General features: G+C 53.0%; 1 protein-coding gene across 1 annotated transcript in view; it reads left to right on the top strand.

Annotated features, from left to right (window-relative positions):
* Col26a1 (collagen type XXVI alpha 1 chain) overlaps nucleotides 1-24,060 on the top strand; it is a 103,825-nt gene extending 79,765 nt beyond the window's left edge. The window contains exons 4-13 of the mRNA XM_059249788.1: nucleotides 461-522; nucleotides 8,327-8,483; nucleotides 11,512-11,610; nucleotides 12,243-12,395; nucleotides 14,827-14,910; nucleotides 17,043-17,095; nucleotides 17,985-18,020; nucleotides 19,224-19,274; nucleotides 22,531-22,615; nucleotides 23,499-24,060. Of these exons, the coding sequence (XP_059105771.1) occupies nucleotides 461-522; nucleotides 8,327-8,483; nucleotides 11,512-11,610; nucleotides 12,243-12,395; nucleotides 14,827-14,910; nucleotides 17,043-17,095; nucleotides 17,985-18,020; nucleotides 19,224-19,274; nucleotides 22,531-22,615; nucleotides 23,499-23,656 (938 nt within the window). The 3' untranslated portion in view covers nucleotides 23,657-24,060. The remainder of the gene's footprint in view (nucleotides 1-460; nucleotides 523-8,326; nucleotides 8,484-11,511; nucleotides 11,611-12,242; nucleotides 12,396-14,826; nucleotides 14,911-17,042; nucleotides 17,096-17,984; nucleotides 18,021-19,223; nucleotides 19,275-22,530; nucleotides 22,616-23,498) is intronic.
* The last annotated feature ends 1,855 nt before the right edge of the window (nucleotides 24,061-25,915 follow it).

Genomic DNA, 25,915 nt, shown 5'->3' with positions numbered 1-25,915 from the left:
AATTGAAGTCCAGAAGTAGTGAGGGCCTAGGGGAGCTTCGTGACTGGTGGCTGTGTGTGTGTGTGTGTGTGTGTGTGTGTGTGTGTGTGTGTGTGTGTGTGAGAGAGAGAGAGAGAGAGAGAGAGAGAGAGAGAGAACGCTCCTGCTTTTGCGCCTGTCCGGGTCTCAACATGTATCAACCACCATTAGACCTCCCATTAGACGCCACAGTCTTCAGCATGCCCTCCTTGACTGTCCCCTACCCAGCCTGACTCACGCACAGCAAGATGTAAGTAGAGGGCGGGCCTCAAGGATAAGGCTCTGACGGATGGATAGAAGTTTTCCAGGCAAAATCATTAGAAACTTCTCATCCGGCTGTAACTAGAGGGTATCCTCGTTGCCAGGCTTCCCTTTCCTGGGGGTTCTATACTACACCTCATTTTGATTCTCCTTTCTTTCTCTCTCTCTTTTTTTTTTCCAGAATGTATGAATTGTACCCGACTTAGCGACATGAGTGAGCGCCTGACCACGCTGGAGGCCAAGGTTAGATGGTGGCCTGGGGAGCTGACAGTGAGTGGGGGTTGGAGGGACTTGAGATGCGTGCTGGATGTGACTAGAGGAAGCCCCTTCCCAAGGAACCCGGCTAGCCTGAGCAGACTGGCCTCAGGCGTTGACAACGACAGAGGCCTGGTGGCTCTGGGTGGCCTCAGTTGGAGCAGCCTCCTAAGACAGGAAAAGAATAAGGTCTCGGGGAGTCGATGTCCCTCCCAAGGTGCTGTCCCCAGTTCCCACTGCTCTTCCCAGCTGAGAGGACCTGCTTGGGACTGGCACAGGGGAATTGATGGGGAAAGCCATGGGGGAGGGACAGTCAGCCAGAGGGGCAAGTCCTCAGCGGGTGTCCCGGGGACAGAAGGACTTATGCCAGGAGAGGGCAAAGGTACAGGCAACCCTGTGCATCGGACACATGTGCTCACTGTCTGGGTCCCTGCACAGGCCTTGGGGTTCCACACTGTGGTCCCTCTAGGGAGTATGTCGTGTCACAAGACCTTTCCTGGGGAAACACAGCACGCGTGTCTACTCGCCCTAGAAATGGAGCCCAGACCGATTACCACCAAAGTCCACTTGGATGACCCAATGAGTTTGATTGGGGCTACTCATAGAAACATGGGTGAAGGGTCACTTTACGGGAACCGAAATGGCTCAGAGACAGCTGCATCACCAAAGCCTACCCCAGCATGGGTGACAGTTCACACAGCCGGGACTCTGGAGCACACTGCAGGGCGGCACACAGCTCGGCCCTTTGGCGAGGGCCCTTTCCAGGCGATAGGATTCTGCCTTATGGTTCCGAAGCTTGGGGGCGCTGTGGAACAAACGCTCAGATCTGCCTACCCGGAGCTTACAAGCCCAGCCACTGCTCTGGTTCCCCACTGGGTGAGGTTTCTTCCGAGTCAATCCTGCTCTCGCACGCACGGCTGTCCTGCTTTCATCCTGAAATACACTCATCGCCTCTCTGGCCAGAAAGCAGGGGGCAAGATCAAAGGTGTCTATGGCATGCCCGTTGTAGGGCCATGCTCTGTTCCCACCACGCCTAGAGGGCTGGGTGATGAGCAAGGGGTCAGGGGGGCGTGTGCCCTGCTGAGGCCACGGAGCCTTTTGAAGGCACAGGAACTTCTGTAGTGGCCTGGCTGTCTAGACAGAGCCAGCAGGGTTAGGCGGGACTCACCTGAGCTCCAGAGAGAGAGAGAGAGAGAGAGAGAGAGAGAGAGAGAGAGAGAGAGAGAGAGAGAGAGAGAGAGAGAGAACTCTCTCCAGGGAGTTGGAGAGGGAGGACCAGCCAGGAGAGAGCAGAAAGCGTGGGTGCTGGAGCCAGCCCCAAGTTTCCATTTGTATAATTTGTCAAGGAGTCAAATTCACAGGCTGTGGACCGAGGAGACGGCTCAGTCAGTAAAACACGTGCCTTTGCGAGCGTGAGGACCTGGGTTCAATTCCCAGCACCCAGGTGAAAAAGTTAGGCATGGTGGTGTACACTTACGACCCCAGTGCTGGGGGGTGGGGACAGGAGGCTCCTGGGGGCTGGCTGGCCAGCTGACCCAGCTTACTTGGTGAGCCCCAGGGCCCAGGGAGAGACTCTGTCTCAAAAAGCAAGATGAGCAGGGCCTGAGGACCATCTGAGATCATCCTCTGACCTCCACACAAATGTGCACACACATGCATGTGTACCCCCACATACATGTGCGCACACAAATAGGAGTGTTGAGCACACTTGGGGATCAAAGAGTATGGAAGACTCTCATGACCAGTCATCCCAGTACCCAGAAGGCTGAGGCAGGAGGATTGTGAGTCTGAGGCTAGCCTGAGCTACATAGCAAGACGCTGTCTTAAAAAAAAAGGAGGAGGAGGAGAGAAAGTGGAGGAGAGAAAGAGAGGGAGAGAAGAGGAGGAATTGGAGGAGGAGGAGGAGGAGGAGGAGGAGGAGGAGGAGAAAAGAAGAAGAAGAAGAAGAAGAAGAAGAAGAAGAAGAAGAAGAAGAAGAAGAAGAAGAAGAAGAAGAAGAGCCAGTGAGTTGGTTCAAAGGGTAAGGGTGCTTGCTGGCAAGCCTGATGACCTGAGTTCAGTTCCCAGCATCCACATGGTAAAGGAAAAGAACCAACTCTTGCAAGTTGTCCTCTGACCACAGGTACACCACTGTGTACACACCTTGTACACCCATACACACACACACACACACACACACACACACACACACACACACACACACACATAAAACAAAAAAAAAGTTAAGGGCAGGCTGTGGGTGATATTATGCAGAACCTAGGATATTCAAGACTCCAGGACATGCACAGCTTTCTGAGATCAAACCCCTGTGTGAGCAGGCAGGGTCTCCCAGCCCAGGCCAGCCTCTGTTCCCTCTGGAGTCAAGATCTCTGGAGGTGGCGGAGAGGTGAGGGATGGAAGGCTTCCCCAGCCAGGGCCAGGGCCACCTTGGAAAGGATGGATAGGAGGCTGGGGATGAGGCTGGGACAAACTTCTACTCCTGAGGTTTCAGAGCAGGGGAGGAGAGTCGGCCTGATGGGCATTTTCCAAAGCCATGGTAGGGTTTGGCACAGAGGAAAAACTGGCGGCTTGGCTTGGCTCTGGTTCAGTATTCTGGGTGTTAAAAGTCACAGCTCTTGGGGGCCAGCGGTCCCCCTCGTACCTGGCTCTCATGCATGCCCTCTGGCTGGGAGCAAATCCTCTCCTGTCTCCCCACTCCTGACACCCCCTGCCGCATAGGGTCTCAACAGTGCAAGCGGCAACCGCCAGAGGCCGGCCCTCTGTCCTTCGGGCTGGAAGAGGGATCTCAGCGTATCACGAAAGGGCCAGCTACAAGATGGGGTGGAGCGTCCAGAAGCTTGGGCCGCGGGATCCAGGGAGGCAGCTTGAAGCTGGGGAGCATGGGGCCCACCCTGGGGCAGAGCCCAGCTCCTCGGCCCAGTTGCTTCAAACAGGCACCCGAGTGCTCAGGTAGGGGCTGAGGACTCCTGGTTCACCTCCAATGTTGTTTTCAGGCTGACTGTTCAGTGCCCATGTGTCTCCTGGCCTAGGGTTCAGTCCCTGGTACTATAAAGGCAAAAAGAGGGGGCAATTGAGGCAGTCTGCCTAAGAGCTACAGTTATGCAGAATCCTGGAGAACTGTGTGGTGCATGAAGTTGGAAGGGACAACCCTAGTCACCAGGAGTGAGCCAACTTATACCCTGAGTATGTCTGTTCAAACGGAAGTCCAGGAGTTGATGGTCTGGGGATTTGTTCAGTGACTGAAGAACCCAGGAAAGCCATTGACTCTCCCCTCCGCCTCCCCAGTGAATCTGTTTCTGAGCTCCTGCAGGATGCCTCAGGTTACAAAGTGGCTGCTGCAGCTCAAGGAATCCCATCCCCACACCATATCAATAATGTAGAAAAAGGAAAGGTGAGACAGTGCCCCCAACAGACTCGTTGCATCCCACCGGTCAGCACTGGGCTGTGGAATCACCCAGGGGTCACCAGCCAGGAAGTCACACCCGAGCAAGCAGAAAGAGACTGTCATAATTGACAGCTAATGGTGTTTCCCTCTCTGGGCCACACTCAAGAGCAAGGTATGAAGGGACAGTTGAGGGACAGGTGGCCCGTTAGGGTGTGGCTCCTCTCATCCTGGGCAGGGTGATGGGCAAGAGGCCAGCAGGGCCCCGGCTCCTCTTCCATATTCTGTCCTCTCCTTTTCCCATTCCCACTCCACAACCCACAAGGACTGGGAGGGAACCCTAAGAAATGAAAGTTACACAACCCCAGCATTCGGGTCTCTGATGGAGGAGGGTGGGGCCCTGGCTGTGATGACATCATCGGGTCACTGTCTCAGATCGGTAGTCTGTCTGTCTGTCTGTCTGTTTGTCTGTTTCTCTCTCTCTCTCTCTCTCTCTCTCTCTCTCTCTCTCCTTTCTTTCTGTCTCTCTCTCTCCCTCCTTCCTCCCTCCCTTCCTCTCTTCCTTCTATCTTTTCTTTTTCTTGATGGACTGATACGCATGCTCCTGAGTGCAGGTACGCATGCCACAGTGTGTGTGTGTGTGTGTGTGTGTGTGTGTGCGCGCGTGTGTGCGCGTGTGCAAGCAGAGGACAACTTGCGGAAGTCGCTTCTCTCTTCCCACCACGTGGATCTTGGGGGTCAAACTCAGGTCGGCAGGCTTCGCTGCAAGCGCCTTTGCCCCCGGAGCCCTCCCACCAGCCCATGGTCTGGCTTTCTTGGACTGTGTCCCGTGTCAGACCTGTTAAGCCCAGTCGGGGCACAGATGGAATTTCTTCCCCTCCCCCGGGAGGTCAGCCGTGCCAAGCCAGGAGTGCGGGGGCTCAGGCTGAGGCCGGGACAACTCTGCCTGGGTTCACCGGCTCTGTGGGCCGTGGTGGCCGTGTGAACATATCCAGAAAGAGTCAGCCAAGCATTTTGTGCCGAGGTAAAGAGCTGGTGGCAGTTCCCTTTGGAGACGCCCGGAATTTAGCAGGAAAGAGCATCAGGGTCAGTCTTCCTCGACATACGGTGGACACGTCTTCCTGGGGCCCTCTGGCTTGCTGTTTGTCCTGGTCCCCACCAGCCCCTCGTCTCTCCATCCCCCCCCCCAATACATTCTCATCCTCTCACATGACCCTGCTTCAGTTTCATGTACCTGGGACTGTCCCCTTGCTCATCTCTAGGGCCCTGGGGGATGCTGGGATATAGTGCACCCCAATTACTTGCCAACTTGTTTAATGGACAACTTTGTGTTCTCAGTAGCCAGGCAAAAATGGGGACTAGCCCTCTTCTCCCATCCCCCTTGGGGCTTCAGGCTACCAGCTTCCTGTCACACCGTATTCGTGTCCACTGCTCCAAGTCACCTGTCTCATGTCACCCCCACACACATTCCTTCCATTACTCCCCCCTCACCTCTGCAGCACAGAGTTCTGGGATGCCCCCAGGCTCAAGCAGGAGTCAGAACTTTCCCTTTGTCGTGAGGATTATGGGGCGGCGGGGGTGGGGGGATGGGGAGGCGGTGGGTGGGGGGTTGGGATCAGGAGATCCAAGGCCTTGGTCTGACCAGTTGCTGGCTGGGTGACCTCAAGGGAGTTAAGCTCAGTCTCCGGGCCTCTGTTTCCAGTTCATGTGTGAGGAGGAGGAGGAGGATGCACGGGCTTTTCCTGGCTCAGGGATCAAAGAGAGTGGTGCAGAGGAATGGTCCTGGCTCCGGGTGGAGAGGGGTCCCAGGTAGCCGGCCTGGAAAGGCACAACTCCCGTGAAACCTCAGGCTAGCCGAGGCCCCAGTGAGCTGTTTTTCCCTCTGATTGTCAGCATCAGTGGGAGTAACAGGGTCCCCAGGTGTACCCCCTGCCCTAGGTTCGGCCCACCAGACTCCAGACTAGACCACCTGAGCTGTGATTGCCCTGTGTCCAGCTCAGGCCCACAGCGCCCTCTGCTGGAAATTTCAGAAACAGCTAGGAGTCACTAGGTTTGGGACATTTTAATTTTAATTTTTATTATTACTATTATTATTATTTTAATCAGCACATAAAAGGGCTGGAGAAATAGCTCAGAAGTTAAGAGCACTTGGTGCTCTTTATGAGGACCCAGGTTTGGATCCCAGCACCCACATGATGGCTCACAGCCTTCCATAACTCCAGTAACAGGGGATCTGATACCCTGTTGTGACCTCCGTGGGCACCAGGCAAACGCATGGCGCACAGACATACATGCAGGAAAAACACTCACATACATAAAATAAAAATAACCCTTTAAAAGTCAGCACTAAAGTGATGGGTTTTATGATGGCGTTTTCATACGTTACTTGAAAACGTGAATTAAGGGAAATGGTTCCAGATGTAGGCTCCCAGTCTTTGCCATCTTCGACCCCTGCCTTCTTTGAGGGGAGAGGGAAAGGCAGAGGGTACTGAGGAGTCACTGTCTCTTTTTAGTTTGCTAGGTGGGTACCAAGGGCCATGGACCAAGACAGGCCATGTGTATCTTACTTCTTTCATATCTATCCACCCGCCCATCCATCCACTCCTCACATCCACCTACCTTCCCATCTGCTCACCCACCTTTCCGTTCACTCACCCATCTCCCCATCTGTCCATCCACCCGCTCACCCGTCCGTCCATCCATCCACCCCATCCACCCACTCACCCATCCATCCACCCGCTCACCCATTCGTCCATCCATCCACCCATCCATCCATTCACCCATCCATCCACCCGCTCACCCATCCGTCCATCCACCCACTCACCCATCCATCCATCCACCCCATCCACCCACTCACCCATCCATCCATCCACCCCATCCACCCACTCACCCATCCATCCACCCGCTCACCCGTCCGTCCATCCACCCACTCACTTGTCCATCCATCCACCCCATCCACCCACTCACCCATCCATCCACCCACTCACCCGTCCGTCCATCCATCCACCCGCTCACGCGTCCGTCCGTCCATCCACCCACTCACCCGTCCATCCACCCACCCATCCATCTACCCACCCACTCATCCATCCATCCACTCACTCATCCATCCACCCGCTCACCCATCCATCCATCCATCCATCCACCCCGTCCACACGCTCACCCGTCCATCCATCCATCCACCCCATCCACCCACTCACCCGTCCGTCCATCCACCCACTCACCCGTCCGTTCATCCATCCACCCCATCCACCCACTCACCCATCCATCCACCCGCTCACCCGTCCATCCACCCACCCATCCGTATAACCACTCATCCTCCACCCATCTCTCTGTCCATCATTCATCCATAACCATTCCCAGGTAAAGGAATCTGAGCACCACGAAGAGAGGGAACAGAGCACTCACCTCACAGTCCCTCTGTGTCAGGGAAGGGAGAGCTTGGCTGTCGCTCAGTCGCAGTGACGAGTGGCTATGGAATGAACTGGAGAGTCCAGAAAGTGCTGCCTGAGTCATAAAGATTGTGATGTGGAAGGAGAGAGGATGGACAGGGATGTACCTACCAAAGGATGCTGAGAGGCAGAACCCGCCATGAGCAGCTCGGTCTCAGGGACCATCAGGGTCATGTGTCCCTGCATACCCATGTTCCTGTCCCGTTTCAACAACAACAACAACAACAACAACAACAACACACACACACACACACACACACACACACACACACACACACACATGTCTCATGTAGCCCGGGCTGGCCATGAACTCCTATGTATCCCAGGATGGCCTTGAATTCTTAAATGCCTGATCTTCCTGTCACCATCTCCCAAATACTGGGGACCTGGGTGTGCCCATCATGCCCAGCTTTCTTTTTATTTTTGTTAATTTTTTTTAAAAAAAATTATTCTTTGTGGATATGGGGTTAGGGGCATGCACATGCCTCTTGAAGGCCAGAGGACAAGCAGGACCAGGTGGGTCTCAGGGACTGAACTCAGGTCATCAGGTTTGGTGGCAAGCACCTTTACCTGCTCAGCCAGCTTGCCAGCCCATGCTTTATACCAAGTTGTCTAAAAGTGTGTGCTATATTTTTTCATGTATTTTTAATTGTATTCAACTCAGAGACAGAGACAGAAACATATGCACACACATACACAGAGAGAGAGAGAAAGAGAGAGAGAGAGAGAGAGAGAGAGAGAGAGAGAGAGAGAGAGCCTGAGTATGAGAGAAAATATACAATATTTATCTTTCTGAGTCTGTTTTATTTTGCATAACCTAATGATCTCTCTGCAAATGGCACTCTTCTTGATGATTGAATAATACTCCATTGTGTATCTAGACCCCATTTTTTTTTTTTTGCCTGTTATCTATCCCTGTCCTTGCTGGCCAGGGCCTGACCTTCCTCCCTTCTCTGGCTAGGTCCTCTTGCTGGAGGCAGCAGAGCAACCTTCAGGCCCAGACAATGACCTGCCACCCCCGCAGAGCACCCCATCAACCTGGAATGAGGACTTCCTGCCGGATGCCATTCCCATTGCCCACCCCGGGCCCCGAAGGAGAAGACCCACAGGTCCAGCTGGTGAGCAGGGCCCACAGGGGAGGAATTGGGCCAGGGAATGAGGTCAGAGTGGGTGCCACACCCTGGCCTCCTGGGTCTGATTTGCTCATGTAATGTGTTGAAACTTGAACTCATTACTAAAAAATATGGTGGATTAAGCATCACACCAGTATTGCACACTCTTCTTTAGAATGGTGAAGATCTGGCCGGGACTGGTGGCACAGGTCTGTGATCCCAGCTACCTGGGAGGCTGAAGCAGGAGGATGATAGTTTAAGGTCTGCCTGAGCCATGGAGTGAATTTAAGACCAGCCCAGGAAACTTAGCAAAACCCTGTCTGAGCCGGGCGGTGGTGGCGCACGCCTTTAATCCCAGCACTCGGGAGGCAGAGCCAGGCGGATCTCTGTAAGTTTGAGGCCGGCCTGGGCTATCAAGTGAGTTCCAGGAAAGGCGCAAAGCTACACAGAGAAACCCTGTCTTGAAAAACCAAAAAAAAACAAAAAACAAAAAACAAAACCCTGTCTGAAAGTATAAAAAGGGCTGGGGGCATGTCCCAGTGGGAGAGCCCCTGCCTAGAATCCCCCAGTGAGGGGCTGGGGTGTAGCTCAGTGGTAGAGCACCTGCCTAGTATGTGTGAGGCCCTGAATTCATCCCCCCAGGATGGCAACACATAAAAAGAAAAAAGAAAGATCTGGAAGTATTCCGCTGCTCCTATGACACACAGAGCCCTGTAGATCCATTCTAAGCTCTGTTGTCCAACTCCTAATCCTCCTGCCTCAGCCTTCTGTGTGCTGGAACCGTAGACCTGGGCCACCATCCCTGGCTTCTTGTCATGAGCAAAAATCCAATGTCCTTTCTGTATAGACTGTCCCTGGAGGTCCAGGCTTTGCTGCCGGGCGGCCGAAGGGTGCTGTCATTTGTGGCCAACACAGTTGCTGTTGTCAAGGCCTGCTTGTCTGGTGCCTTCCCTGCGGCTTGATGAAGAAATCTCAAGAAAGAGCAGCTTCGGGGATGTAGGGGTTTATTTCCGCTTACAGCTCAGTCCGTTATTGAGGGAAGTCAGGGAAGGAAGTCGAAGCAAAAACAAAACAAAAAAAACCATGAAGAAACTGTTGCTCACTCCCGGCTCACTCTGGGCTCATGGTTACCTGGTTTTCACACACAGACCAGGACCACCCGGCGTGGGATGGCACCACCTCACCCTGGGCTGGAGCCTCTACACCAATTAACCATGAAGACACCCCCACCCCACCCCACACACAGACATGCCCCCAGGCCAATCGTATCTAGGCAGGTTCTCAGCGGAGACTGGCTTGTCAGGTGACTCAAGGTTGTGTCAAGTTGACAATTAAAGCTAAGGAGGACACTGGCTCATGCTGGCTTCAGGCTGTTTACTGTGCTCGTGGTGTATGTGTGTGTGTATTGGGGGAGGGGATTAACTAGACAGTTGACAGGGTGTGTGTGTGCGTGTGTGTGCGTGTGTGTGCGTGTGTGTGTGTGTGTGTGTGTGTGTGTGTATGTATATGTGTGTGTGCCCCTGTCCCCACACAAGGTCCACAGAAGGACACCAGGAGTCCTCCTCTCTCATTCTCCACCTCATTCCCTTGAGACAGGGTCTCTCACTGAACCTGGATCTAGGCTGGATGCCCACAAGTCCCCACGATCCCCTTGACTCTGACACCCCACTCCAATAGTGCTGGGGTTACAGCAGCAGGCAGCCAGCCCTGGCTGTTAGGTGTCATTTCCAACCTTCTATCAAAGCGTGAGAACAGCAGAGTCACAGAGGTCTCGATCGACCCTCAGACAAGTTAGTAACTGCCCCAAGTCACCAGTTTGCTGGTGATCCATAGCTCCACAAGAGCCCTGGGCACATGATTTGCTCCCCTCTTTCTCCTCTCCCAGAGAACCCCAGGATTCATCTCTGAGGTCCCACACCTGCCCCTTATCCCATGTCCCCTAAGGACACAGGCCCCGGGTCTACTTCCTTGGCTGTCTCCAAACTCAATCCATGGGCTTGGCTGGAACTTTATCAGAGAAAGTGAAGTTCCAGCCATGGCCAGCAGGTGGCAGACATGCCCCACTAATGGTGACTCCTGGGTTTCCTGCCTCCCTGACCTGGGGAACTCCCCAGCAACAGGCACTTTTTCAGAACACACTCCCACCCCACCCCCTAAGCCCGACTCTTCCTCACAGACCAGAGTCAGATGCAATTTAAATGATGAGCTACATGCACGGCCCTCAGTCGACTTAACTGTGAGACAAAGTTCTACGGTCGCCAGACTACCCTTGAAATTTTGATTCTCCTGCCTCAGCTTCTTAAGCGCTAGGACCTGCGCCACGTTCCTCTCAGGCCTCTAGAACATTTCGAGAGGAGAGTGGTTCAAGGGGGAGGCCCGACCTTGCAGACCCTTCAGAGCAACTTGGGCTCGGTTGCCACACGTGCTGGATCTTAAGCAAGAAGAGAGCAGGAAGGAAGGATTTGAAGTGAGAAAATAACCTGTGCCTCTCTGCTGCTCAGTTTACCTGTGTGTAAAGGGGAGGAAAACGCAGTTATAGGAATCACAGACAGGGAAAGACAGCTTGTCACCTCTAATAACCAGTACACCAGGGTGGCTGGGGGCATGGCTCAGTGGTAGAGTACCTGCCTAGAATCCCTCAGTGAGGGGCTGGGGTGTGGCTCAGTGGTAGAGCACCTGCCTAGAATCCCCCAGTGAGGGGCTGGGGTGTGGCCCAGTGGTAGAGGCACCTGCCTAGAATCCCCCAGTGAGGGGCTGGGGTGTGGCTCAGTGATAGAGCACCTGCCTAGAATCCCCCAGTGAGGGGCTGGGGTGTGGCTCAGTGGTAGAGCCCTTGCCTAGAATCCCTCAGTGAGGGGTTGGGGTGTGGCTCAGTGGTAGAGCACCTGCCTAGAATCCCCCAGTGAGGGGCTGGGGTGTGGCTCAGTGGTAGAGCACCTGCCAACAACTCACTGAGCTCAGTCAATGTGACCAGAATTGGAGCCTCCATGGCAGCATCAATCCACAGTGTTCTCCCATTATTCTGTCCCCCCAGGACCTCCAGGACAGATGGGACCACCAGGGCCTGCCGGGCCCCCGGGTTCCAAAGGTGACCGGGGCCAGACAGGAGAGAAGGGCCCAGTGGGACCTCCAGGTAAGGAACATTTGTCCCCTGAACTAAAGAGACTGTGCTTTGCTTTGTACCTGAGCACGGGTTGCATTCTGTGCACCCCAATCTTGCTTGTTAGCCCCAAATTCATTCCCTCTCTTCTCACCCTCCCCCCCAATCTCAGGGGTGCCTCAGGACAAGAGTCTACAGGGACCTTTTGGGGGTTGGGTAGGGCTGCTAAGGCCGAAGTGTTTATTCCAACCACCGGGAACGCCATTCAGGAATCCCATGGTCCCATGATTCCCTGCGTGCTGGAGAGCACCAACCTCTGCTCAGGACTGGCCCACCCTCCGTCCTTGCTTCAGAGTTAAACTCCTCCCGAGTCCTGATTCCACTTCTAACGTTATCATGTCCATCTTCCACTGACCTTGTGTCCCCTCTGCAGGGGACCAGGAAGGGGAAGCCTTCTCGTTAAACCTGTCAGGTTTAATTAAACCCTCTGTGTGTCCAGAAGCCTGTCACTGAGTGCCCAAATGACCCTGGCCAGTCCTTTCCCCTTCCCGGCCTTAGTTCCCCTGTCCGTAACATCACCGCCGTCAGTCTGTAACATCACCGTCGTCAGTCCGTAACATCACCACCGCCGTCAGTCTCACAGAAATCCTTTGTCTCCAATGTAGGTCTCTTGGGGCCACCGGGGCCACGCGGGCTTCCTGGAGAGATGGGGCGCCCTGGTCCACCAGGCCCTCCTGGCCCAGCAGGCAGTCCCAGCCTCTTGCCAAGCAGTCCCCAAGGCGTCCTCTATTCCCTGCAGCCACCCACAGACAAGGAGAGTGAGTACTGGGCCCCGGGATGGGAGGATCGGGTGAGCCAAGCTGTCTGTTGGGGGAAAATAGGTTTCCCTTAGGGACCCTAGGGAAGCTGGGAGTCCACCAGAGGTAGGGATCAGCCAGGAAATGAGGTTTGGTCCTGAAGGAGGGGCCCCTGAGAAAATGGTGAGGGTCTCCAACCCTGCTCTTGGCCTCAAGGCTCAGCTCACCAGGTCTGACACACGCCACCTCCAGCTGCAATCAGCTCTCTTAGCTGGCAAGGACACCCTGCCAAAGCCACGCCGCGTCACATCTCCTTCCAGATGTCTCCTCGCTGTAAGACACTCAACAGGCGTTTACTGAGCACAAAAAGTAGCAAGTTAGACCTACTTGGTCTCTCGGGGACCACAGTGTGACTGTGAGCCACAGGGCACAAAAAATACCTGCTTTGTGAGAACACAGAGCATGAGGGTCAAGGATTCTGGGTCTAAGGGACGATGTGAGGGAGGGAGCCTGCCACTCAGAAAGGAGGAGAAATTTTGGTTAAATGCCCTGACCCTAACCCTAGCCCTAACCCCAGGGTTATTTTAAAATCTTGGAGGAGCTGTTCATGATATCACAAGCCTAAACCCCAGCTCTGAGGAAGCTGAGGCAGGAGAATCAATGCTAGCTCTAACCCAGTCAGGAATACGTAGCAAACTCAAGGCTTGTCTGAGCTACACAGGGAAACCTGTCTCAAAAGAAAAAAAAAATCAAAGTGTATTTAAAAATAAAATTAGGGGTGGGGCACATAGCTCAGTGGTAGAGCACCTGCCTAGAATCCCCCAGTGAGAGGCTGGGGTGTGGCTCAGTGGTAGAGCACCTGCCTAGAATCCCCCAGTGAGAGGCTGGGGTGTGGCTCAGGGGTAGAGCACCTGCCTAGAATCCCTCAGTGAGGGGCTGGGGTGTGGCTCAGTGGTAGAGCCCCTGCCTAGAATCTCCCAGTGAGGGGCTGGGAGTGTGGCTCAGTGGTTAGAGCACCTGCCTAGAATCCCCCAGTGAGGGGCTGGGGTGTGGCTCAGTGGTAGAGCACCTGCCTAGAATCCCCCAGTGAGGGGCTAGGATGTGGCTCAGTGGTAGAGCACCTGCCTAGAATCCCCCAGTGAGGGGCTGGGGTGTGGTTCAGTGGTAGAGCACCTATGTAGTATTCATGAGGCTTGGGATTTAATCTCTAGTACCCCATAAATAAATAAACAATTGCATCAAAAGAAGAGTAAACTAAAGTAAATTTATTATACTTATTTATCTATTGGGAGGAGCATGCCATAGTTCACACATAGAGGTCAGAAGACAACTTGTGGAAGTCAGTTTTCTCTACCATGTAGGTCCTGGGGATCAAACTCTGGTCACCAGGCTTGGTGGCAAGTGCCTTTACCTTCTGAGCCATCTTGCCAGCCTTCAAAATGAAATGTTGAAGAAGTGGATGGGAGGTGATCTGATTGACAGTGTGGCTATGGAGTTCTTGTTAGCAGTTATAGGAATGGAGTAGGGAAGACCCCTGTTCAGCTCCCACACATAACACAAACCTGAGCACTGATAACTGTTCCTGAATCCGGGCCTCAGTTTCCAGTTTCCAGCCAGGTGGCCATGCTAAGGGAACCACTCTGGATACTGAAGGACACGGTCCCTGAGTGCTTGCAGTGAGACATGGGTTTGTCCCCCAGGCAGGATGGGAGTCTAGGTGCATTCAGAGGGTGCCAGGTGGGACAGGGGTCAGTTCTGACTTCGACTGTAGCCTGGGCTTCCTTGAAGAAATGCCCCTAGTTAGGGAAAAGGTAGATGGTGCTGAGGAGTGGGCAGTGATCTTAATGGCCACTAAAGTGTGCCCCTAAGCCATGAGGAGTCCAGCAGAGGATCCACCCCGATGCATGCGCACACGCATGTGTGTGCATGTGTGTGTGTGTGCATGTGTGTGTGTGCATGTGTGTGTGCATGTGTGTGTGTGCATGTGTGTGTGTGTGTGCATGTGTGTGTGTATGTATGTGTTTGTGCAGATGTGTGCCTGTGTGTGTAAAGGCCAAAGGCTGACATCGAGTGTCTTCCACCGTTGCTTTTCATTATTTGAGACAGGGTCTCCTACTAGCCTGGGGCGTGCCAACTGGTGACCAGCAAACCTGGTGCTTCCAGGCCCCAGCATAGGGATTACAGGGAGACGCTACCACTCTCAGCTGTGATATGTGGGTGCTGGGGATTCCAACTCAGATCTTCAAGCTTGTGTGGCAGGTACTCTAACCACTGATCCACCTCCCCACCCCTTACCCTGACTACTTCTGAGCAGGAAGTGCAGAGTGTCCATTCGTACACAGGGTGAGGGTGCTGATCTCAGCTCTGGGGAGCCCCCTGGTCCCTCAGACTCGGCCTCCAGATTGGCCACCTCTATCCCAACTGATTATTGATCACGTCACTGTCTCTGCAGATGGAGACACCCAGCTGAACCCTGCTGTTGTTGACACGGTGCTGACTGGGGTCCCAGGTCCCCGAGGTCCCCCTGGTCCCCCTGGTGAGTAGACTGAAGATTCCTTCTTGGGCCTATCTGGAGCACAAAGGTCTTTTTTTCTACTTTATTTATTCATTTATTGATTTATTCATTCATTCATTCATTTATTGACACAGAGTAGCATGTAGTCCAGGCCGGCCTCCCATTTACTCATATAGCCAAGGATAACGCTTCGACTTCTGGTCCTCCTGCCTCCAGCTCCCAAGTTCTGGGGTTGCAGAAGTGCCCCCAGCATGCCTGGTTTATGCAGTGCTAGGAACCAACCCAGTCAAGCACTCAGCCTAGCTTCACCCTTGGCCCCGATCCCAGGAGTCCTGGGGAAACTGAAGGCCAGTTGGGCAGTCTATGGTTCCCAGTTGGACCTGAGGGCCCCCACCCTGAGACAACTGGACACATCTGCCCTGAACGAGTCAACTAGGACAGACATCTGAATGAAGTGGTCCCTGGCTGTCTTTGTGTGAACCACAGTGTGAGGTGCACCAGGGTCCGTACAAGCCCAGATGAGGGGCAGACTAGGGCAGCAGAGGGAGCTGAGGGCCTTGGCGTGGGGTGTGTCACAGATGTACAGTGGGCAGCAAAAACAAGATCCCTATGGGAGGAGAGAGACTGGGGATTTCCCATCCCTCCTAGGCCCTCTGTATGCACAGAGGCTCACAGTTCATGCCCCAGGGATTCCATAAGTGAGCTGACACAATGCAGGTGGCCTCTGCCTCGCTGCTTACTTCTGTTCTGGGGCAGGGGCTGAGTGCACAAGGATCTGCGTTCCCTCCTCATGCTTCTGTAGAATGGAAGAAAGCTATGGTGAGAGACAGATTTGGAAAGGAGATGAATGGGGTCCATACAGAAGGTTGTATTTGAGAGAGATGAGGCAGCAGATTTGTGGGGTACTGAGGACTTCCAGGTGCCATGCCACACCTCTGGCATGCTTGAGATGCAGGGGTGGTGTTTGTTTTATAACTGGACTGCAGCCTGGGATGGCTACTCCTAACAGTGGCCACATTGGCACACTCTGATGAGGGTTCCCTGAGTCTTGGGAAGTGTAAGTCTGTGCAGGGAAGAGGATTGACAGCCTGGTCCTCTGGACATTCCCTGGGCTGTTGGGGGAAACAGGTGTGGAACCCATGATGGCCATGAGCAGGGACTGGCCCACACCAAAGAGGTATGAGGGTAATGAAGGGGAGAAGGTCCTATAGAGGTTCTTTTTGCCAGTGCTGCCAAAGAGAACCAGGAAAGAATAATAGGGAGTTTGCTCAATTGATGGGAAGAAACAACAACAGTGGAACTTTCCAGAAGGGTGTCCGTGGAGTGAGGGTGAAGAGGGCCTGACTGGAGACTTGGAGGTGTTGCCATTTCTATCCAGTTGCTGTGACCAACACCATGGCCAAAAGCAGCTTAGGAGAGGACAAGGTTTGTTTCAGCTTATGGGTCACAGTCTGCCATTGAGGGAAGTCAGGGCGGGGACCTGAAGCTGCAACGTCAGTTCACTCACAGACTCAAGCTTGTCCAGCCGGGACCACCTGCCTAGGAGGTGGTGCTGCCCACAGTGGGCCTGGCTCTCCTGTTAACTACGATCAAGACAGTCTCCTAGACATGCCCACACACTATTCTAATTTGGGCAATCCTTCAACTTGGGCATCTCCTCTCAGATGATGCTAGACTGTCAAGTTAACAATCAAGTCTGTCCAGAGTGGGGGCCATCAGAGATCCCAACAGAGTGCTTCTAAATGTGTGGTTTGGATGTGCATGGTGGGTGCTCGTGGTAACCAAGGCGAAATGGATGGAGGATGTCAGAGGGGCTGGTTCTAGGTTTTCAAATTGTCAGGAGACTGACAGGCTGGGCTGGGACATTGTGGATTAGCTCCCTGCTCAGTCTTCAGGTCTCAGAATTGGGGTGACCATGTAGATTAGGAATGGGAAGGAAATGGGTAGATGAAGGTGGGCCTCTGAGATCTGAAGGATGGGGGAGTCTTGAGAATCTGGATCTTCTCTGATATTCATTCATCAAACTTTCATTTGCTACCAGTGAGGGAAGGCCCAGGGCAAGGTCAGGATGCTGGGAATGTTCCTGTTCAGATCTGATGGGGAGCAGTGAGCTTTTTCTGGCCTCAAGTGTTCATCAATGACTCTACCCACAGGTCCCCCAGGACCACATGGTCCCCCAGGACCTCCAGGAGCACCTGGATCCCAGGTAAAGACTCAGCCATTTCTAGGGTAGTATAGGGATAGTCTGGGGTATCAATGTCCCAGTGTGGTACCACTCCCATCTTTTTGATGAGCTGAGTCCCAGAGAGCTTAGATGTTGCTGAAAGCCACATAGACATTCTCATCAGGTCACCCAGCGATGCCTGAACCCTTGTTTCTTCCCTGGGGATCACCTATTGGAGAGGAAGTAAGGTCCTAAGCCTGACTGGGCAGTCCCAAACTCTAGGGTTGCTCTGCCTCTCCAGCCATGTGGTCCATCAGTTTAGAGAGAGGGAGTGCAAGTGCTAATGCCTTGATCTAGGGACAAGGCTGAGAGTGAAAGGATAATGGGATGTGAGACTAGGTGAGGTTTCTGGGTATTATTGTGGACCTCTGTGAAGGTTTCTGTCATATAGATGGAACTGATTGAGTTGGGAGGAATTTCTCATGCTATTGTTTGCATTTCTAGAAGGTCCCTCTGGTTCACTATGTGAGGGTGGGAGCTAGGGTCCCCATTTGGTAAAAGGTTAAGAAGTGCTTTGTGAGCAGCTGGAAATAGCTGCATATGTAAGCCCTGGGTTCAGCACATATAAACTCTGGATTGGCACATCCTCCTGCCTTAGTCACTTGTAGGTTTTTCTGCCCAAGTGCAAAGTCACCTGTTTCCCCCCTCTACATGATACCCATTCTTGGAATTGCTTCACTGTACAAGAGATTAGACCAAAGGCTTGCCCAAGGGCTCAGTGTCAGACTTCTGCTATGGGTGGAGTTGCAGACCCAGTCAGGTTCCAAGTTTGAACTTCCAGCTTCCTCTTTTGCTGAGACCCAGCACAGGTGGAGCCAGAGGCAGAAAACATCAAAGGCAGCAGAGCCCCACTGCCCTTTTTCTTTTCCAGGGACTGGTGGATGGGCAGGTTGTGGCAAGGCCATCTGTAAGTATGAGCTGAGCCAGTGGGCTGGGCACTGGGAAATTGGGAGCCATGTCTGTGTGCAGTCCTATAGTGTCCCCAAACATAGGCTTATCTATTCCAACTAGGAGAGGGATTGGAGAGCAGGAACCAGGTACAGTCTCAAGTTGAGGCTTGTCCTGGGAAGGTCTAGTCACAGCTTACCTGGGTTAATATACCAAGTTGTCTAGGATTTTATATTAATACTTTGTAGCCTACGGCTATAGATTACTAATTTGTATGACCAGGAAGGTGTTTTTGTTTCTTTGGACCTCCTAGAATCTGGTGCTCAGACAGCTGGCTTCCATGACCCTTTTCAGACACAAGAATTTATAGGTTTCAGCTCCAGTCTCCAAGACCAAAGAAGCTGATACCTCATGTTCAAGCCTCATATCAGCGTCAGAAGGTGGAGAATGGATCTCTGCTGAATACCTACTATGTGCTGATACAGTGGGGGGTAGCCTTCATCATGTGTTTAAGTCTCACTATCACCTATCCAGACTATGCTTTATTATACTGATTAATTGGAACTGGCAGCTGAGGCTCAGAGAGATTAAATAATTTCCCCCAAAATCACACAGCTACACAATAGTAGAGCTGGAATTTTGAACTCAGGAGTTTCAGCCTCCAAAGCTTGCCTCCTCCTGTGCCTCTGTCTAGTGAAAAATGGCAGCAACAGCTTTGACAACACTTCTAGAACCCAGGCTAGCTTAAGCTCCTGCTCAGTATTAATCTACTCCATCTCCTTCATAGCAACGAGATAGGTATTATTATTATTAATCACCTTTTAGAGGTGAGTGATGGAGGCACAGAGAGATTAAGCAACCCTCTAGAAGTCACAAAGCAGTCATTGGCCATGTATATGCTATGCTATGTGGCTAGCCTTACTGGCCCCATTTTAGAGACAGAGAAACAGAGCCCAGAGATGAAGGCAATTTAATGAACACTCACAAGAGCTGACACATGAGTTCCCCAGGTTCCAAGCCTGAGTACCCCATTTCAGAAGCAGTTCTTAAGGTGATCCTACACACCTCTCTATAATGGGCTGCACAAGTGATGTCCTGGTGTATGCCTCGCTCTCCCTTGTCTCACCCCAGACCATCTATCTTCAGTCTCTGCATGTCCCCATGGGTGGAGAGGTGCCCTTGCACTGCACCCAATATCTTGACCATGAGACTTGCTTCCTAGGGTGAGGCCAGTGTGAAGGAAGGAGAAGAGGACAAAGCCACCACTGCAGAGGTAACTATGTGTGTTAGAGTGTCCCACCAGCCAGCTCCCAAATAACCACACAGAGACTTATTATTAATTATAAATGCTTGGCCAATAGCTTAGGCTTGTTACTAACTAGCTCTTACAACTTAAACTAACTCATATTTTTTAATCTATGCTCTACCACGTGGCGGTACCTTTTTCAGCACGATGTGTTCATCTTTCTTCTCCCCGTGTCTCCTCGCAAGTCCACTCTTCTTCATCCCTGCGTTCTCTCAGTCTTCTCTCCCACCTAACCTCTTCCTGCCTAGCTATTGGCCAGTTGGCTCTTTATTAAACCAATGAGAGCAGCACATCTTCACAGTGTACAAAAGGATTATTCCACAACATCATGTACTAGAGGTGAAAGCTGGGGACCCCAAGGCCAGCCCTGAGATGGGTACTGGCTGCTGAGGATAGAGTCCCTCTTTGTCCTTGGGTAGTTCTCAGCTCAAGGAGGTGACAGTGTGAATACTCTTGTAACTGTGGGCATGCCACAGCTGGGGACACTGACCCTGGGAGCTCGGATGGGAGGAGCATTCTCAGGAGTGGCTGGTAGGGGAAACACAACCCTGTGGAGAAGACACTGCCCCTTATCAAGCGTCAAGTTACAAAGAGCAGCCACCACACCAACTGGGTGTACTGGGCTGGTGGATGTGAGGCACAACAGGTGGAGGAAGGGTCTTCACTTCAAATCCTGATGAGGGAGGACGGGAACAAGAAGAGATTGGGGCAAGCAGAGCTTGGAGGTTGAGGAAAAGGAACCAGGGTGTTGGGGTCCTCAGGGGAGGCTGTAAAAGTAGGGCTGGGAGGAGTGTGGCTGCGTTGGGAGAGTACTTGCCCAGCGTGTATGAAGTTCAATGTTGTCCTCAGCCAGCATGGGGGACCTGAGACATGGGAGGTGGGGGGTAGGGTAGGGTGAGGTGGGGTGGGGATCAAAAAACAAATGACAACAAAAATAGGCTGGGAATGGAAGTGACCATTGGGGGCTTCCTGTGTGTGTGTGAGGAGAGTGAGCTAGGAGATTTGGAGCAGGGTGGAGGAGGCCTGGGCTGCAGGAGTGAGGCTGTGCCAGGGCACAGGGGAGGGGGAGGAGCTTTGGGAGATTCTTGCTGTACTTAAGGAAAGGAAGATCCTGGTGCTCAGGAGGCTGAGACAGAAAGAGCACAGGTTCAAGGCTAGCCTGGGCTACATAATGAAACCCTGTCTAAAAAAACAAGAACAAAACAAAGCACCTAAGGAAGGGAAGGAAAAAGGAAATCAGATGAGAGAGGAAAAGATAGAAAGACAGTAGAAGGGGGAAGAGGAGAGGGAGAGAGGTGAGGGGAAGGGCAGGGAGAAAAGGAAGGAAAAGGAAAAGAGAAGGGAAGAAAGGGGAAGAGAGAAGAAGAGAAGAGAGCGTGGAGGGAGGGGAAGGGAGGAGAGGGGGAAGAGGACAGCTTGTCTAGGTCTCTGACATAGAGACTCTGAAGACCCCGCTCCCCACCCACAGCCCCTTCCCCAGCTGGGAGGCACGGACCCTGCACACAGCTGCCTTCTCTCTCCTACTGGGGACTTCACTCTTACCACCTAGTGGACTCTCGTTGACTCCCCTTGACTCTGAGTGGAATAGCAGATCCACCATGTTCCACAGGCAGAGACACACATCTGCCCTGACTCCAGCTCGGGGGTGACAGCCTTGTCCCTTGGCCACCTGGCTTGTCTTTGCCTTGGTGTCCATCTTCTCAAAGGTCAGCAGCTCACCTTGGAGCAGTCAGGTATCTCCTCACACGGAGCCGCACGGAAGGAAGGTTCTGGAAATGTGCCTGGCACTAGCTCCTACCAGCACTCTGGGGAGATTTGGCCATCTCGAGTCTTTTTCTGGCTGGCTCAGCCTAGTGCGCAAAGCTGACTTGGCCAACGCCCTCAGGTGGACAGTCCAGGCAGTTACGGATCGCTTTCTCTACCTGCAGGCCCTGAGTTGAGTGCTCTGGCCTCTTGGTGTTTTCTGGAAGGTGGGTGTCCTAGTCAGAGTTAGTTCTATTGCTGTGATAAATACTGTGACCCAAGTGACTTGGGGAGGAAAGGGTTCATTTGGATTTCAGGGTGCAGTCCGTCATCGGGGAAGCCAAAGCTTGTAAGAGCTCTTCGTATATTCCAGGTTAGAAACAATCCAGTACTGTGCCCAATATTTGCAACGGTTTTCTTCCATTTTACGAGTAAGTTTTCATTCTAATAGCATCCCTGGTTATGGAAAAAAAAATTCTCATCTAAGGCACTCGATTTGTCTTTATTCTCAGTCATTGTTTGTATTTTAAGAGCTACATCAAAGAAACCATCACCTAATCCATGGTTAAAATTACTGACACCTACATTTCCTTCTAAAGGCTTTATGGTTTTGACTCTTACATTTAAGTGCACGACCTTTCTGAGACAATCTTTTGTGTGGGGAAGTAGGGGTCTGTTGGAGTTTGAGCTGTGTCTCTCAGGAATATGACGAGTCAGGGCTGGAGAGATGGCTCAGTGGTTAATGCATGCTGTTCGTCTCAGTTTGCTTTCTTTTGCTGCGATAAACACCGTGACCCAAAGCCACATGGAGAGAGAAGGGTTATTTCAGCTTATGGGTTACAGGTCATTACTAGGGGAAGTCAAGGCAGAGACTCAAGGCAGGAACCTAGAGGCAGAAACCGAAGCAGAAACCATGGAGGAATGCTGCTTACTGGCTTTCTGATACAATCCGGGTCCACCTGCCTAGGGGATGGCACCACCCACAGTGGGCTCTGCCCTTCCACATTCAATCATTAATCAAGAAAATGCCCCATGGACTGGCCTACAAGCCAATCTGATGGGGGCATTGTCTCAATTGAGGTTGCTCTTTCCAGATAACTCTATCTTGTGTCAATTGACAAATAAACAAACAAAATCATCATAGGGCACGCTGGGAAGGAGCCCTCAGGAAACCACAGCAGGAGAAAAACTTAGGCTTGAGCCCATCAGGTCTAGGGCTGAAGCCCCAGTCAGCACGGTCCATGCTGTGTAACTACAGGGATGCTGACTGACTGGGTTTTGAGCTGCTTGTTGGTGAGTCCTGTGGGGAGCACCAGCCTGGCACACAGCCGGTGCTTGGCTCTGATGTCTGTCTGTAGTGGTGTGGACATTGCTGAAGAGGCAGGGCCGTGAGGGATGTCCACTGTGTCTGCATAGCCTCTGTGCCTGTCCTCACCCCAGCCTGACTGAGACCCTGAACTTGGCTTTTCATCCGCGCCAGGGGGAGGGTGTTCAGCAGCTTCGAGAGGCCCTGAAGATCCTGGCAGAGAGGGTCCTCATCCTGGAACACATGATTGGGGTCCACGGTGAGTAGCGACCAGGCCTCCCACTTTCCCGTGACCTACTGCCCTCGTAGGGGCTGCTAAAGCTGTGTGGTCCTCTGCTTCAGGGACTCCACCATGTTATTGTCCGATGGCCTACACTAAACCCCTCTGAACCTGTCCCTCATCTGCTCAAGGACATTCAATGTCAAAGCCCCCCTCCCTGGCTTCACAGGAGATGACCAGCCCCACCCAGACGAGCCAGGCTGCCTCCCACCTCTATGTCTTGCTCAGGCCAGTCCCTCTACCTGCTGCCCACATCAAAATGTGCTCCTTGGTTAAGCTATCCTGAGCCCTCCTCTTTGTCCTTATCGTCCTTGTCCCCATGGAGTTTCCCCTGTGTCTTCCTGATACACGGGGGACTCCTTGCAGAAGCTGGGGGTGGCTGGTGCCTCTGCAGAGTCTGGATCTCATGCCTCTTGGTATTGGTTAAAGAATGAGTGGGCAGGTGCATAGATAAGTAGTGAATGGAGGAACGAACAAATGGAGGGTGACTTGGTGGAAGATGAATGGGAGGAGGGGTAAGTAGGTGAATGGATGAAGAAGGGGAGGAGTGAACAGGGGAATGAGTAGGTGGATGAAAGAATGCACTAGTGGGTGAACAAATGAAAGAATGGGAAGATGGATGAATGGGAAAATGAATGAATGGAAAAGATGAATGAACAGAGAAAACTGAATGGGTAAGCAAATTGATAGGTGAATGAATGTGTGTGCTGCTGAATGAATAAGTGAGTGCATTAGCAAATGAGTGAATGAATGCGAGACAGAGCCCGCTTGCCTCCTGGCACTGGACACACCCAGGCTCTGGGAGCAGAGGCCATTGGGTACACTGAGGCTGTCCTGAGCAACCCTTCTGCCCTCCTTCCAGATCCCCTGGCCTCCCCTGAGGGAGGCTCTGGGCAGGACGCCCTCAGAGCCAACCTCAAGATGAAGCGGGGAGGCCCTCAACCTGATGGCGTCCTGGCTGCCCTGCTGGGCCCGGACCCTGCACAGAAGAGCGCAGACCAGGCTGGCGACGGGAAGTAAGAGCAAGCCCAGCCCTGGGGCTCAATCACTGCTGCATCCTGAAGACGCCCCGTGCGGGACTGGGCATCGGGCAGGGACGATCGTGAAAGACATTGGGAGCCCGGGGTCCTGGGGGACAGATGGTGCCTCGAAGGGGCAAAGCCCAGTGCAGACTAGCACCCCAACAGAGCCCTTCTTTTGCCCCTGCCCCCCACCTCCCACTCCCGGCTGGGGACCGGGTCTGGGTGGGCTGGATGGCAGGTAGGAGAATAACCAGAGTTCTCGATGGCTGAGCCCCTGCTCCATCAGGGGCCAGGGCCAGCTAGGGTGATTTCCCTATATTGTCTCATTTAACCCTTAAAAGGTAGGTCTGTGATCCCCACTCAGCCTGGGGACCGAGGTGTGGAGAGTACACATGACCCAGATCCTGGATATCAGTGGGGGCGGGGCGGGGGGTGCCGTATGGTATTTTAACCCGTGTTGCTGAAGCCGTGACATACAACTCTTGCTAGTTTCTCCTCTCCATGAGGTGTGTAGCCCAGAGGACTCCTGAGGCAGCCGGGCTGCTGGGAGGCAGGGCTGCCTGAGAAGATATAGGGGCACTACAGGGCTTTGGACCTGCCTCACTTCCTCTGGTCATTTCCTAGGGCTGGGGACAGGGAGACAGCTTCCAGAGTGGACTTGGGGACCAGGAAGTAGGGTCTTGGGGATGAGAGGAGCAGAGAGCATGCTCCCTACGGTCTCCCAGTCTTGCTGAGCCCACAGGCCCCCACTTGTCTTCCCCCATGGAGAAGGAGGGAGCATTTGATGGGACTGTCCATCCAGGAGAGGACCTCTGTCACCCTGAGTCTTTTATGGACATCTCTAGAGCCTTCTGCTTTGGTGGAACAATGCAAGTCCGTGTCCCCTCGACGGAGAATCAAACTACCCATGTCCTAGGCTTGCTAGAGGCCATGCCCCCACACCTTGGGGCTGGGGTCCTGGCAGGTTCCACAGCAGAGCTGGTGCACAGCTCTGAAGGCCTCTCTGACTGGTGCTTGGCCTCTCATGACCCACCTACCCTGGTGCTCTTCTCCCGGCCACAACCCTTACACTCAGAGAGCAGAAAGGGCTGGTATCACCCTCGGGTATGTCTCCCCGCTTGGCAGTAGCAAGCATCCCTAAAGCTCTTGGTGCTGATGCAAGGTTGAAACCTTGTCCCCCTGGGCCCTGTTGGCTATTCCTGGGCTATTCTCTGTCTCTACCAAGATGTGATCTGAGACCTGTGATGTTATTTCAAATAAAGGTGCTCTCCCCACTCTGGCCCTTCTGTGACTTGACTGCACCCGGCTAATTCATGCCAGAGAACTGATGAATGACTGTGGCCGGCTTCGGGGTGACTTTAAGGTTTCTCAGGCAGAGGAACACAAGAAAGCAGCTCGAATAGGGAAGGAAGGTACCCCTCCGAAGTGGCTGCTTGGAGTAGGTGAGGTGGCTTGGTAGTATAAGCGCTTACCATCAATCCTGATGACCTGAGTACAATCCCCAGGACCCACATGGCAGGAGAGAACTGACTCCTTCAAGTTGTCCTCTGACCTCAGTATGTGCACCCCTACGCACAAGTGAATAAATGCATCTGAATTTTAAGACGGGGCTGGAGGGATGGCTCAGTGGTTAAGAAGGCTTCCCGTTCTTGCAAGAGGATCCAAGGTCCATGTGTGGCACCCATGTTGGACCGCCCATAACCATTTGAAACTCCAGCTCTGGGTTATCGAATGCCCTCTTCTGGCCTCTGCAGTTAGCCACACACATGTGCACATACAAACACTCAGACACACACGTGTACACACAAATAAAAAAGTAAGTATTTTTTAAAAAAAGAAGTGGCCCACTCTTTCCAGCGAGGCTGAAGTTGAACTAAGCTGGGGCCCCAGCACTGCAAAGCAGAGGGTTGTAGTTTTGTTTGTTTTGGGGGGGACAGGATCTCACTATGAAGGTCTGGCTGACTGGAGTCCCACTATGTAGACCAGACTGGATTTGAACTCATGGATTTCCGCCTGCCTCTTCATAGCATGCACCACCACGCCGGAGTACAAGGCAGACTGTTAAATCGAGGGACACCAGGATGCATGGCTTGTAGGGGAGGGGTATGTATAATTAACACCTACTTCCCATCCGGGGCAGCTCAGCAGCCTAAAGAATGATCCAGACAAGCTTATCTTGATGCATTTGATGAGTTCATGAAGGAAAAAATGCAGACAGCTCCATTTCCTCTTCATAGCTGTCAATCACCCACCACCC

This window comes from Peromyscus eremicus, chromosome 23 (genome assembly GCF_949786415.1).
Source record: "Peromyscus eremicus chromosome 23, PerEre_H2_v1, whole genome shotgun sequence".
Classification (NCBI taxonomy): domain Eukaryota; kingdom Metazoa; phylum Chordata; class Mammalia; order Rodentia; family Cricetidae; genus Peromyscus; species Peromyscus eremicus.
The sequence above is the reverse complement of the archived record's forward strand: the minus strand, read 5'-3'. Positions and strand labels throughout refer to the sequence as shown.